The sequence below is a fragment of the Diabrotica virgifera genome, chromosome 7, assembly GCF_917563875.1.
Source record: "Diabrotica virgifera virgifera chromosome 7, PGI_DIABVI_V3a".
Classification (NCBI taxonomy): Eukaryota; Metazoa; Arthropoda; class Insecta; order Coleoptera; family Chrysomelidae; genus Diabrotica; species Diabrotica virgifera.
The window spans coordinates 91158362-91171486 of NC_065449.1; the positions used below are offsets into that span (position 1 = coordinate 91158362).

General features: G+C 32.0%; 1 protein-coding gene across 2 annotated transcripts in view; it reads right to left on the reverse strand.

Moving 5' to 3' along the window:
- Window positions 1-13125, reverse strand: part of LOC126887830 (protein yellow-like) — a 127134-nt gene that overhangs the window by 33905 nt on the left and 80104 nt on the right. For both annotated transcript variants that reach the window (XM_050655698.1, XM_050655699.1), the window contains one exon: window positions 1357-1545. In XM_050655698.1, the coding sequence (XP_050511655.1) occupies window positions 1357-1545 (189 nt within the window). The remainder of the gene's footprint in view (window positions 1-1356; window positions 1546-13125) is intronic.

The window sequence follows — 13125 nt, forward strand, 5'->3', positions numbered from 1 at the left end:
TGCAGCTGCACCCCAGACCTCGTTTTTCTCACCTATCTTTTTTAATAATTTTTTTTTTTGATTTTGGCCCATTTTTTTATTCGCATTAAATTCAATTCTAAACGCACTCCACCCATTACAGCATTTAAAACTCTTTGCGTTTAAGTGCTTTTTTGGAAAAATGACTGTAGGGTGCAAATGATGAAAATTTCATATCCTGAATTGGACCTTTCTGATGTTCTACCTGGAACTAATAGAGCTACGGGACGAGGTCGGTGTTACTTTTGTCACAGAAAAAAGACAGAAGATCCCGACATAACTGTATTGTGTGTAAAAACTTTGTGTTGCTCACGCTGTGAAAAGTTTCATGTGTTTGTCTTGCAACGATAGTAATTTTTTTAAGAAGAAATGAGTACTTTGTTTGTAAAATTATGTTTCATAGTATAATAAGCAAGTCCTATTTATCTTTTAAATCAATTTCCCCGACGTTCACATATGAAAAACAATGGATATACGGATGGGGTGCAAATGCACCCCGCACCGTCGTTAACGTAAGAATTTAAGCAACGCCTTACGAGGGTTAAAGCAATAAATAAATCGTCAGTTTGTAAGAAAAAATTCAACATCCCGTATACCTCGGAAACGAAGCAGTTGCGGACATATATTTATAAACCAAACGGTCATTATTGTTCATGCAGAATTACCCCTTAAAGTGTGTTGTACATATTTAGAAACACCTTGTACTAATGAAGAACATGGCTAGTTGTTAAAGAATCTTACTTTTGTATTGTCCAACATAAGCGTATGAATAAAAAAACAGAATGTTAAGAAAACCTGAGGCTACAGTTGGATTTTAATTTCAGTATTTTATAAATGCTGGAATATTTCACAGGATGTTGCGAACTTTAAGAAAAAACACAGTTTGATTCGTACACCCGGTATATAATGACAATGTACCTATTTAGCAACAATATTATTACAGCGATATTGATAAAGAATAAGGCTATAACATATTAAAAAAAATACTTAAATAAGACATCAGGTTTAAGAGATACGAGACATCAAAAATGACAACATTTTTTTGGGTGCCCGTTTTCTATGATGCGCAGTGTATATTGTTGACAGTTTGTTATTTTACATTTATTTTAATTTTATTTGTTTCCGTGGACAATAAGGTTATTACACGCAACTCAACCACTTCATGGAACAGTAATAATATTCTTCATAGTGTTTAATCTTTCGTTGGTGATTGTTTTTAAAGTTGGTTTTGTGACACATGATTTCTGGTGTGCTGTACGAATTGATAATTCATATGCAAATGTAAAAATTACTTAAAATTGTTTAAAAATATTATAACAAATAGAATATGTGCTTTACCTTTACGCCAGTAGGAAATTGCAAAGTTACAGGATTATCTGCAACTGTACCGGAACCCTGACCACCATAGTCGCCTACTCTGGTATTAAAACAAGCTACTTTAACTTCACCGACTAATCCAAAGTACATTATACCGTTAGAATCGATGGCCTCAGCCACAGCTTGAGTTCGTCGTTTTCCACTAAAGGTCTAGAATACAGAAATGTAACTTAATACTATTATTTTCTTAAAGTAATTTGTCAAAACAATGCATATTAACACATTAAACGCCACGTGAGTTGTTTTTAACTCACACCCTGTTTGGACCAGGCGTTATCTGAGTTAAATATGATTCCATTAACATTGAGATTCTGAACATGGAGCCTGAAGTAAAAAATAAAAATTTTAATTTGGCAGTTCATGCGGTAAACTACATAAAAATATGATAAATAGAACTATTTGTCTATTAGTATGATAGAATTGATTAAAAAAATGACATAACCCAGACATCCAAAGTGAAAGTTATCCTCCAACACCAAATTGTTCTATATGGTCCATATAATGTTCAGAAAAAAGTCACACCTTTTTGAGCGTCGGGTTTGGGTGGGGGGGGGAGAGGGGGGAAGTCGGTAAATTCGTAGTTTTTTAGGTTTGTCGTCAATATTTCTAAAACTATGAGGTTTAGCATAAACAACGTTCTATACAAAAATGTTCTACATTAAATTTGAAATAAAAAAGGCCCATACATAATCCTAAGTTACGGAGGGTAGTATAGTATAATTGGTCCAAAAAAGGCTTAAACCCAGACATCCAAAGTAAAAGTTTTCCTCCAACACCAAATTGTTCTATATGGTCCACATATTGTTCAGTAAAAAGTTACAACCATTTTGTGCGTCCGGTTTGGGGGGAAGATGGGGGAGAAGTCGGTAAATTTAGTAGTTTCTTTATGTTTTTTCGTCAATATTTCTAAAACTATGTTTAAGCGTAAACAATGTTCTATACAAAAACGTTCTACATAAAATTTAAAAACAAAAATGGTCCTATCCATAATTGTTATAAGATTATAAAATCAACGTTCCAGAGTTACGGAGGGTGAAATGTGGAGGCTTTCGATACTGTTTATATTTTTTGGGCAATTGATGATGATTTTGGGTGGTGAGGTTGACGTTTCTTCAGGGGCTTATCACTAACATATCACCGGCCACTGAAATAGCAAATCCTGTTAAAGAAAGTTTCTTTCAATCAGTAAAGATATAAATTGCCCAAAAAATATAAAAAGTATCGAAAACCTCCACTTTTCACCCTCCGTAACTCTGAAACCGTTGATTTTATAACAATTATGTATAGGAACTTTTTGTTTTAAATGTGATGTAGAACACTTTTGTATAGAACATTGTTTACGCTAAAGCATATTTTAGAAATATTGACGAAAAACTTAAAAAACTACGAATTAACCGATTTCTCCCCCCTCTCCCCGCCAAACCCGACGCTCAAAATGGTGTGACTTTTTTCTGAACATTATGTGGACCATATATATAGAACAATTTGGTGTTGAAGGATAACTTTCACTTTGGATGTCTGGGTTTGGATCTAGTTACACCTCACTATATGCAGTAATAATACACATAGTTTCAAAAGTTATGCAAACTTCTACAGAGTATCTCAAAGTTCACATAAGAAAAACATAAGAAAAACAACAAGTATAAAAAAGGAGTTTGAGTAAACTTTTGCTCGACTGAGTACCTAAATACCAAAGAAAAATCTAAGATAGTAAAAAAAATTAGCGGAATTAGTTGTGTACATGACTTTCCCCAACGATGTGAAAACCAGAGTGGGGAACGAGGGTTGTTATAAGGGGTCAAATTTGCGGTTTTCATTATTTTTTTATGACTCTCATGATCGAGATAGTGCACCAAAATTTGGGAATAAATAGGTCATGACATAACTAACTAAAATCTCCAGGGGTGGAATGGTGCGTGGCCGAAAAAGGGGTGGGGGCAGGGGTGAATATAAAAATTGTAAGGGGTTTTTGTGACATTCCTGATCGAAATACTGAACCAAAATTTGGGAATAAGTAGACCATGACATAACTAAGTAAAACCCTCAGAGGCGGAAACCAGAGTGGGGGATGAGGGTAGCTATAATGGGTCAAAGTCGCGGTAATTATTATTTTTTTGACGCTTATGATCGAGATAGTGCACCGAAATTTGGGAATAAGTAGGTCATGACGTAACTATTAAGTAAAATGTCCAGGGGCGGAACGCTGCGTGGCCGATAAAGGGGGATAGGGGTGAATATAAAAATTATAAGGGGTTTTTTGTGAGTTCCTGATCGAAATAGTGCACCAAAATTTGGGAATAAGTAGAGCATGACATAACTAAGTAAAATCCCCAAAGGGGATTTTTATGTTCACCTCTGCCCTCACTCCTTTGTCGGCCACGCAGCGTTCCGCCCCTGGAGATTTTACTTAAGTTACGTCATGACCTACTTATTCCCAAATTTTGGTGCACTATCTCGATCATGAGCGTCACAAAAAAATTATAAAAACCGCGACTTTGATCCCTTATAACTACCCTCGTCCCCCACTCTGGTTTCCGCCTGTTGGGGAAAGTCATATACACAACTGATTCAACATATCCTCGTATAGTTTTTCATTATTACTTAGCACGAGCAAAATCCGCTTCTATCTCTCCGACTAGTATGAAAATGAGCATAATTTGAAGTGATGCATAACTTTTAAAACTATGTTTATATACGGAAACTTTTACCTTGTACATAAATTAGAAGTACCTATATTAAATTTACAATCAAGATGCAGTAGAAATAAACAAACCAAGATAATTTAAATGCTACTAGGAGGACCCCCGAATCATAATTCCTACAATGTATAAACTTTGGAAATCATGATTTGGGATTTACAGTGTATAATATACACTGTAAATTATGATATTCAGGGGTGCTTCTAGTAGCATTTAACGTGTCTTCGTTTTTGTTTATTTCTACTGCTTCTTGATTGTAAATTTAGTATAGTCCATTTTTTAACGGTTTTTGGTAAAATTTTTAAAGAATCGCTTCGATCGATATGAAATTTGACATGTGCATAACATATTACAAAAAGTTATATAGCACACATGTTATAAAAGTTATGGGATGAAAATATTATTTAACCTTTAAATAACATAATATTCAAAATGCTATAAAGATTTTTCTCGGTAGTTTTTGAAATTTTTCACTTGCTACATAAAAAATGCATATTTTTGGTGATTTTTAAAAAATAATTCGAGAATAGTACATTTTAACGAAAAATTTATACGAATTAAAAATAAACTTTTCAAAATAAAAAATGACATGGTTTTTTTTTACATTGTCATCACGGCTATACAACCCAAATTACAATCTGATGAAGGTGAGAGTTTATTTGAATTTACCTTCAATCGAAACTGTTATCATCAAATGCTGATAAATTTTAATGCTATCAACTTGTTCGGAGGCTAATTTGATAGATAATTCTAGGTACTTTAACAAATGTTTAATAAGTTTATATTATAAAATGTATCATTTTCCCGTTATTTAAGCTTGAATAGTTAGATTTGGGTAAACGTAGAAAAAATATACATTCAATTACCTATAACTCACTTTTTAACATTAAAAGGTTTTTCTAGTAAGGAGTTTATGTCATTTTTTATTAGTTTCAATTTTGGTAATAATACCTTTTATGTAAAAATTTATAGTTTTTGAGTTATTTATGAAAAATCAGTTAAAAACATGCATTTTTCTCACGAAAACTTAAAATCTTTGATCTTTAATACCTAACTCAAAAAGTTTTGATTTATTTTGATAACTTTATATGACAAATTTTGCTTAGAATTTGTCCCTCTATCGAATTATGGGGTTATTTTAATAAAATTTTCACTCCCGACAAGGGGTGGGATCCTAGGGTAAACGCGCAAGTTGGTACCATGTCACCTTTGTTCCTTGATATATCCTCTAACCACTCACCAATTTTCATGCAAATCGATGGAGGTTCAACGAAATCGGAGGTAATAACTCATATTCACCTCCAGTGACTGCACTATCAGTATTGTTCATTTCTTGGAAAAAAACTCTGTCAAACTGAAAAAATGTTTGTTTTGTCGTATAAAAATCGGTCCGGGATAGCCGGATTTTCGAGTAATCGAAGGCCGACTCAGTGGCGTAACCAGGGGGGTTTTTGGGTTCAAATGTTATATCATATATAGCATCAAATAATGATAAAAAAGGAGATTTTTCAAAAAAAATTCCGTGTAAAAAATATACGAAAAATTAAAAAAAAAATAACGTTTTTAAAATTATTTAATAAGACAAGTCAAAGTTTTCAATCGAACAAAATTTAAAATATGTAATATTAAATTGAAAACCTATATTTAAATTGAAAACCTTATTGGGACAATTTTTCTGGTTACACCTCCGTGCCTTCTAAAAATGCAAACCAAACGGATACTGGAGCAAAAGAACATAAGGGAATTCTAAAATTTGCAATTCACATCTCACCTGTCCAGCGTGGAAAAGTTCCAACGAAAAATGGACCCCCATACTCAAATAGGAGTAAGCAAATAGAAATTAAAAATAAAACTGAATAAACATTTTCATTTCGTTGCAAAACGAAACCATAGCAGTTTTATATTTCAGTTCGCTTAGAGAGCGCTATAAGCACTCTAATCGGTTTCAAAACTTGTTAGTATATCATCAGAGAATGCATAGGTATATTAAAACTATCTCTAAACTCAAACTAAAATAATTCAGGCCACTAGACTCGAATTGCAACTCTAATTTTTCACGAAAATTAAAATCTTCGATCTTTAATAACTCAAAAAGTATTGATTTATTTTAATAACTTTATATAAAAAATTTTGCTTAAAATTTGTCTTTATATTGATTTGTGGGATTATTATTAAAATGATTCTACCCCCGAGAAGGGGTGGTATCCACCCCCAGGGTAAAAGCGCAAGTTGGCATCATCTCACTTTTGTTTCTTAAGGTATCCTCAAACGACTTACAAATTTTCGTGAAAATCGATGGAGGTTCACCGAAATCGAAGGTAATAGTTGATTTTTACCTTCAGTGACTGCACTATACAAAAGTAATTGCAATTCAATGATCAAAACGCGCGTATTTTGCGAGCTCATAAATTATTAAACGATATGTAATCGCAAAATAATTAATTTTATTCATTTCAAGTACAATTCTCTCTTAGCCGGGGTTTTACCCAAGTAGCAATTTTTCGACGCATTGGTTGTCAGTACAAACAAATGCACTGTATATAACGTTGCCACAGTGGACTTTCAGTTGTTTCGGCCAACGACCCCTAACCCGACTGACATTACGATGTTACAACGTTAAGTAATATCTTTAGTTATATGGGCAACTAAGTTATTACTATTGTGACAAGTACATATCACAGTTAAGTTTTTTCAACAATCGCAACTACTTAAAAACGTCATAATGCTAAACTAATTTACGCCCATGGGTTTTCTGGCCGACTAGGTAGTTGTCTCTCACGACCCCAGGGCCTTTACGTATAGTTCTATAGATGTGTGACACGTTTACGGCAACTTCAGGAGCAAAAAAAATTTACTTTATAACCTTACCTTTTTCTTACTATTTTATATTTTATTTTGCTGGAAATTTTCGATTTATTTAACAACCTGTTTATTTGTTTTTTATTAGCTGGTTTCTCCATTGTCCATTGTTTTATCAGTAGATTTGATAAGCTTAAATCTTTGTATCAGCTTTGCTAGACAGGGTTGCCAGGCAAGTTCTTACTCTTTCAGTACTATATCCGTTGCAAGATAATTTGGCTGAAACTCCGACAAAATATGTACTTTTTGTACATATTTTGTCTGAATTCCATCCGAATTATCTTGCAGCGGATAGTAGTTTTGCTTTCAAAAAAATCAATAGAAATCAGTAGATTCTTTTTAGGCCCAGTAAATACAGTAAAAATCTATGTTAACGGTTACCTGTCAAAATCGCCCGGTTTCATAATCACTTAAAGTAAACATTAAGTAGTCACGGTTCTTAGACATTACTACTGTTGCCAAAATCGACTAACCAATGAACATTAAGGGTGAGATTACGTCACGAGAGTTTACTGTCATTTGAATCGTAATATGATTTTTTTCGGATCCTGAGAAAACCACGTATTTTAGAAAAATTTAAACGCAGGTTGCAAGATTACATTATTACCGAGGGCGGAAAGCCTCTTAGAATAAACAAGCAGATTCTATTGAATGAAATATATGAAATAAAATATCACACTTCTCTTTTATTTTCAGCCCTGTAACTTATTAAAATAAACATTATAGAAGTTTTCCGGAACTTTCAGCCCTCGGTAATAATGTAGTCTTTCATTCTGAGTTTAAATTTTTCAAAAATATTTATTAGTTTTCTCAGGATTCGAAAAAAATGAATACAATTAAAACACATTGAGAATTTTGACATGCGTCAAAGTTTTGCATTAACTCAATGTAAAATTCTGAACTGTTGAATTCCAGCTTCCCTAATAATTATTTTACATCAAAAGACATTAGAAACTATTTGAAGAGGATTGAAATCTGTATTGGAAATAACTGTTAAAATTGGTCTACGTAATTAAACATATTCCAAAATTTTGTAAAAATGTAATACATTTTAGTTTTCAGCCCAAACTTAGGCCACACACAATACAATAATGTTCACATTTTTGAACTGTCAATATTTTTATTTTATCATCTATTGTTTAAAAACAATACAGTTGATACCCTCAGTTGCGGAGAAAGGATTAATAATAAAGATTTTTTTATTCAGTCAATGGTGTGAGCACTGTCAGTTAAATAGTAACGTGTGGCCTTACTTTTACACGCATACCTATTGTGGCAAATGTATCATATTTTTAAAAATTTTGGAATGCATTTAAATCGTAGAACAATTTTAACTGTTGATTTTAATACAGATTTTAATTCTCTACAAGTATTCTCTCATGACTTTTGATGTAGAATAATTAGGGAAGCAGGAATTCAACAATTCAGAATTTTACATTGAGTTTCCTATGGCCCTTTTTACGATTCACCACCCGGTATAAGATAAAATGTGTACTATTTGTCTTATTATTTCATAATAACACAAATAATACACATATATACACAATAACACACATTCAGTGATCGAAAATAATTTAAAAATATGGGAATGTAAACTCTTGTGACGTAAAGTGAAAAATATAAGTCTCCCCACCACCGTCGGACAAGACAACCGTAATAAAGTCTAATAACCGTGAAGTAAAGTTCACTTTAAAGTTGACATTTACCCATATATGAATTGTGATAAAGGTAGGTACCAACTTAAAATTTAAAAAACTGATTATGAAACCGAGCGTTACAATCATTTTGAAAATTCTCCAAACCAATTATATGAAGATTTCCTTATTTAGATCTGGTATTTACCAGTTTCATTTCTCTGTCCATCTATTATCATCATCTACGTCCTGAATCTTATATTCGGTAATGACATTGGGGAAATTGTAACAAAATGTCTGAAAATTAATTTAGAAATGGGGTGAATACTATTAAAAAGCAAATTTTATTTTAGTGATAACAAAATATTGAAATATACCAAACATCTAATAAAAAACATTGCCTACTAGAATTTTTTAAATAATATCAAAAATATACCAAAACAGTAGATATCTACTAAATGTGGCAACGCTGTTAAGGAGAATGATGCACTTCATTGCACTGGTCACATGACCTCTGTCACCCAATAAGAGGGTGCGTTCTAAAGTGGTTGGGATAGTCGGTCCAGGCCGTGTTTGGTCGGCGATTGGACTTCTCGGTTGTCTCATCCGTCTATGGTTGGTAATAAGGTATATTTTAAGTAATATTGGTAATGTTGTTTAATGCACCATTTTGGTTTTTTTGGGATGTAAAGAAAATAAAAACACAAAACATAAAAAATGCAGGCATTTTCTAATACCTTTAAAAGCACCATCAATACATTAAATTTATACAAAACATCTTTAACATAAATTCTGGCTTTTATATTAAAATTAGATTTTTTAAATTTACATATTTTTTGTTAAAAAGGTGATAAAAAGTGAGCGCATGTGTTTTTTTAAAGGTGGAATATCCATATTTGACGGTAATCTGAGATGCGTTTATAAATTTCACATCAGGTAATTTTGTTTTAGTCCTTATTTATGTATTTATATAAATTTAAATACCTGATATAATGTCAAAATAGTTTACTTTTTATATAGGTAAAAAAACATAACCAGTCCCGACTCTTTGAGCAACCATTGCACGCAGGCACTTTTATAGTCGCTTCCGTTGTCTTATGCAACGCTTAAGGTTGCCTAGGCAACGTCAAGACAACTCAAAAAATCGTCCACCAAATTAGTGCAGAATTGGGTCGTCTTCTAGGCAATAACAACGTTGTAACAAAACGTTGCCACGCGGTAGACAACGTTGTCGCGTCGACAAATTGCTACTTGGGTAAGGTTTTCTTGCGAAGTGGTTGTAGCTCAAAAATCGAAAGACGCGTGATATAAGAGTTGATGCTTAGAATTTATACGCTATAAAAATTATATTCGCTATACAATATATTTAAATCTCCTCAGCATTTTTTTCTTAAGTTGAATGAATTAAAGGGTTGTTTGGGGGTGAAGGGGATGAGCTCAAAAATCAAAACTATATCACTTCGAAAGCTCATAAATAGCTAATAATTCTGCCGCAAAGACGGATTCAATATCCCTATTTTTAAGTATAGCTCGTAAATCAGCGCTATTCGTTTTTGAATTTCTGTAAGTGGGCAGCGCAACAGGGGTCTAGAAACTCTGACGCCTCCGTCGGAAATAATGGATAAAAATAACATGTCCAATGGTCATACATATGTGAATATTCGTTATAATTTTAGTAGAATATTTGCCGATTGTGCTCATATGGGAAGGATTTTTTTTGTATTGAACTCCAAGCTCTTAACAGAGTAAGTAGACATTGTTATTTGTAAGCTTTATTTTTTATTATTCTTTATTTTTAAGTATATACTGGACAATTTTGTACTTATGAATGAATAATAATTTTATATTTAATTACGTGGCTAAAGGTTACAAACCAAGCCAGAATCAGAACAAAAAAAAATCTCCAAGCTCCATTTTTTGCATTCTTCATTTACCTAGTTTCCTTACGATACGTTAAAATTCGTCCTTTTTTTATTTGCTGATGTGACTTTGTTATCGAAAAATTGTAACATATATTGTTTATTTTATCTAACTACAAAAAAAGAAGAATAAAAATAGTAAAAATTTTAACAAAAATTGTGCTTGCATAAAAAATGTATGTTAGGTTGCCTATATAGTAGGTCATCTAAAAAAGACAGAAGTTAAGTGAAATAAATAATCTCAGTTTATACACTAAGCGGCAAAATTAACGGACCACCTTAAAAATGAGACTCGAAGATTTAACTTAAAAAGATTGGGACTTAAAAGATGTCTCGAATTTCCTAAACCTGTTGTCCGATTTGGGTGATTTTTTAGTATGTTATAGCCTTATTATTTAAGAAAATCGATGTAATAATATTGTTGCTAGACAGGTAAATGTCATTTTATACCGGGTGTAACAATCATACTGTGTTTTTTCCTTAAAGTTTGGAACACCCTGTGGAATATTCTAGCATATATAAAAAATTTAAATTAAAACTCAATGTAGGCTTTCTTAACATTTTGTTTTTTGATTCTATTTGGTCTTGATCAATACCATTCCAAATCTCTAGAGTTACTTACCTGTTGTAAATATTCGGTTACAGTTCGTGAACGTAAGGTCTTGCATCATCGTGCATTAGCAAAAAATTGTTACCAATATAAGGAGCAGATAGTATGGTATTTTAGCTAAGTCCTTCGCTATAAAGATCACTGCTTGAACAAACTCATCGCGGGTCAAATTCCTTGTAGTTCGTTCGATTTCCACAAACAACAAAAAAATACGGACTCAATTGACACTTTAAATAATAAATCTACTAATTTTCAAAACAAACCAGTCACTTTTTGACTGTTAACAATTTGACACCTATTAAATTGTTAATTTCTCATAGCCTACTTTAGGCTTGTCTAAGCAGAAAATAAGGATTTATTGATGAAAAACCTGACAGCTTGTTAACATACCAAACTTATTTATTGTCCAACATAAGCAAATGAATCAAAAAAGAAAATTTTAATAAAGCTTAAGGCTACAATTGAGTTTTAATTTCAATATTTTATATATGCTACAATATTCCACAGGGCGTTCCGAACTTAAAAAAAAACACAGTATGATTGACACCCGGTATAAAATGACATTCACCTGTCTGGCAACAAAATTATTGCATTGATTTTCTTAATAAGGCTATAACATACTAAAAAAATCACTCAAATCGGACAACAGGTTTAGGAAATTCGAGACATCTAACACGTCCCATCTGGTGGTGTTCCGTTAATTTTGCCGCTTAGGTCGGTTTCACCAACAACAAATAAATAAATGAATAGTTATTCGTCGAATAAAATTTATTAGACGTTTATAGTTTTATTTTGTTTCAACATATTTTTGATAATTTCGAGTTAAACTAACGAATTTACTTTCTTACAGATATTTACAGCGAGATTAACTTGCCAATTTATTCGAAAAGTAACTAATTATTTGATAAATAAAATAAGTCTTATTAGCCCAGTAAATGAACGGGAATTTCGGCGATACCGTGTAATTTTCAGGGGCAACTCCAAATTGCATGAAAATTTGGATTTAGGTTCTACTTACCCTCCACTTCGTTGGTTGCTTTTACTTGGGGGTGACACACACCTCTCCTCGGGTGTGGAAAAACATACGTTCAAGATAAGACCGGCAATGGATAAATTGACTGATTTTTAGCAACTTTTGTTTTATAGAGCTTTTTACGTAAGTCAATACTTTTCGAGTTATTTGCCATTGAAAATGTTGATTTTTCGACAAAAAAACTACGTTTTCAGACGGTTCTTCGCAAATAACTCAAAAAGTAAATATTTTATCGAAAAAAATATCCTTAACAAAAGTGTAGCTTATAAAAAACCCAAAAAATGGTGTATCAGTAAAGTCTTTCAATCAAATAAAAACAAAGTTGTAGCTCATGAAAAATACTTTCTTATTCGTCTAATTCCAAATCGAATATTTCAAGGTGAAATCACCGAACAATTAAGCACTTTTCGGGAAAAACCCATTTAAACTTTTTTAAAGTGTTTATAAAAACTTTGTTTTAATTATTAATAAAAGTTTTAGCATTAAAAATAAGTGAGTTAAGCTCAAAATAAAGTTGGCCCTCTTTTTTTTTGTAAAAAATCATGAAAATCTCGCCGTGTTAGCTCGCCAAATAAAATTATTCGCTACCGCTTTACAAACAATTTACTTACCTATCTATTTTTTATATGATCTGTCAGTCTCACCGGTTTAAAATGTTTATTTTTGAAAGGGTTATAATTGAGAAAGCTTGAATGGATCACTAGTCAAGAGTGTATGCAAATTTTGAACAGCCATACTTAACCAATTTTTGTCTTACGGAGAAACAGAATAAAACTGGCATATTTATAATAGCAAAACCTACATTTCTTTACTCTTTAAGATTTTTCTTATCACTAATACTTTTTAAGTTATTTTAAAATTATTATAAAATTATTTAAAATTTTAGAAAATATTTTTTACTATAAAATCAAATGTTTCCAAAATAAGCACATCAAACCAATCAAACTTACAGATCATATAAACAGTACACATACAG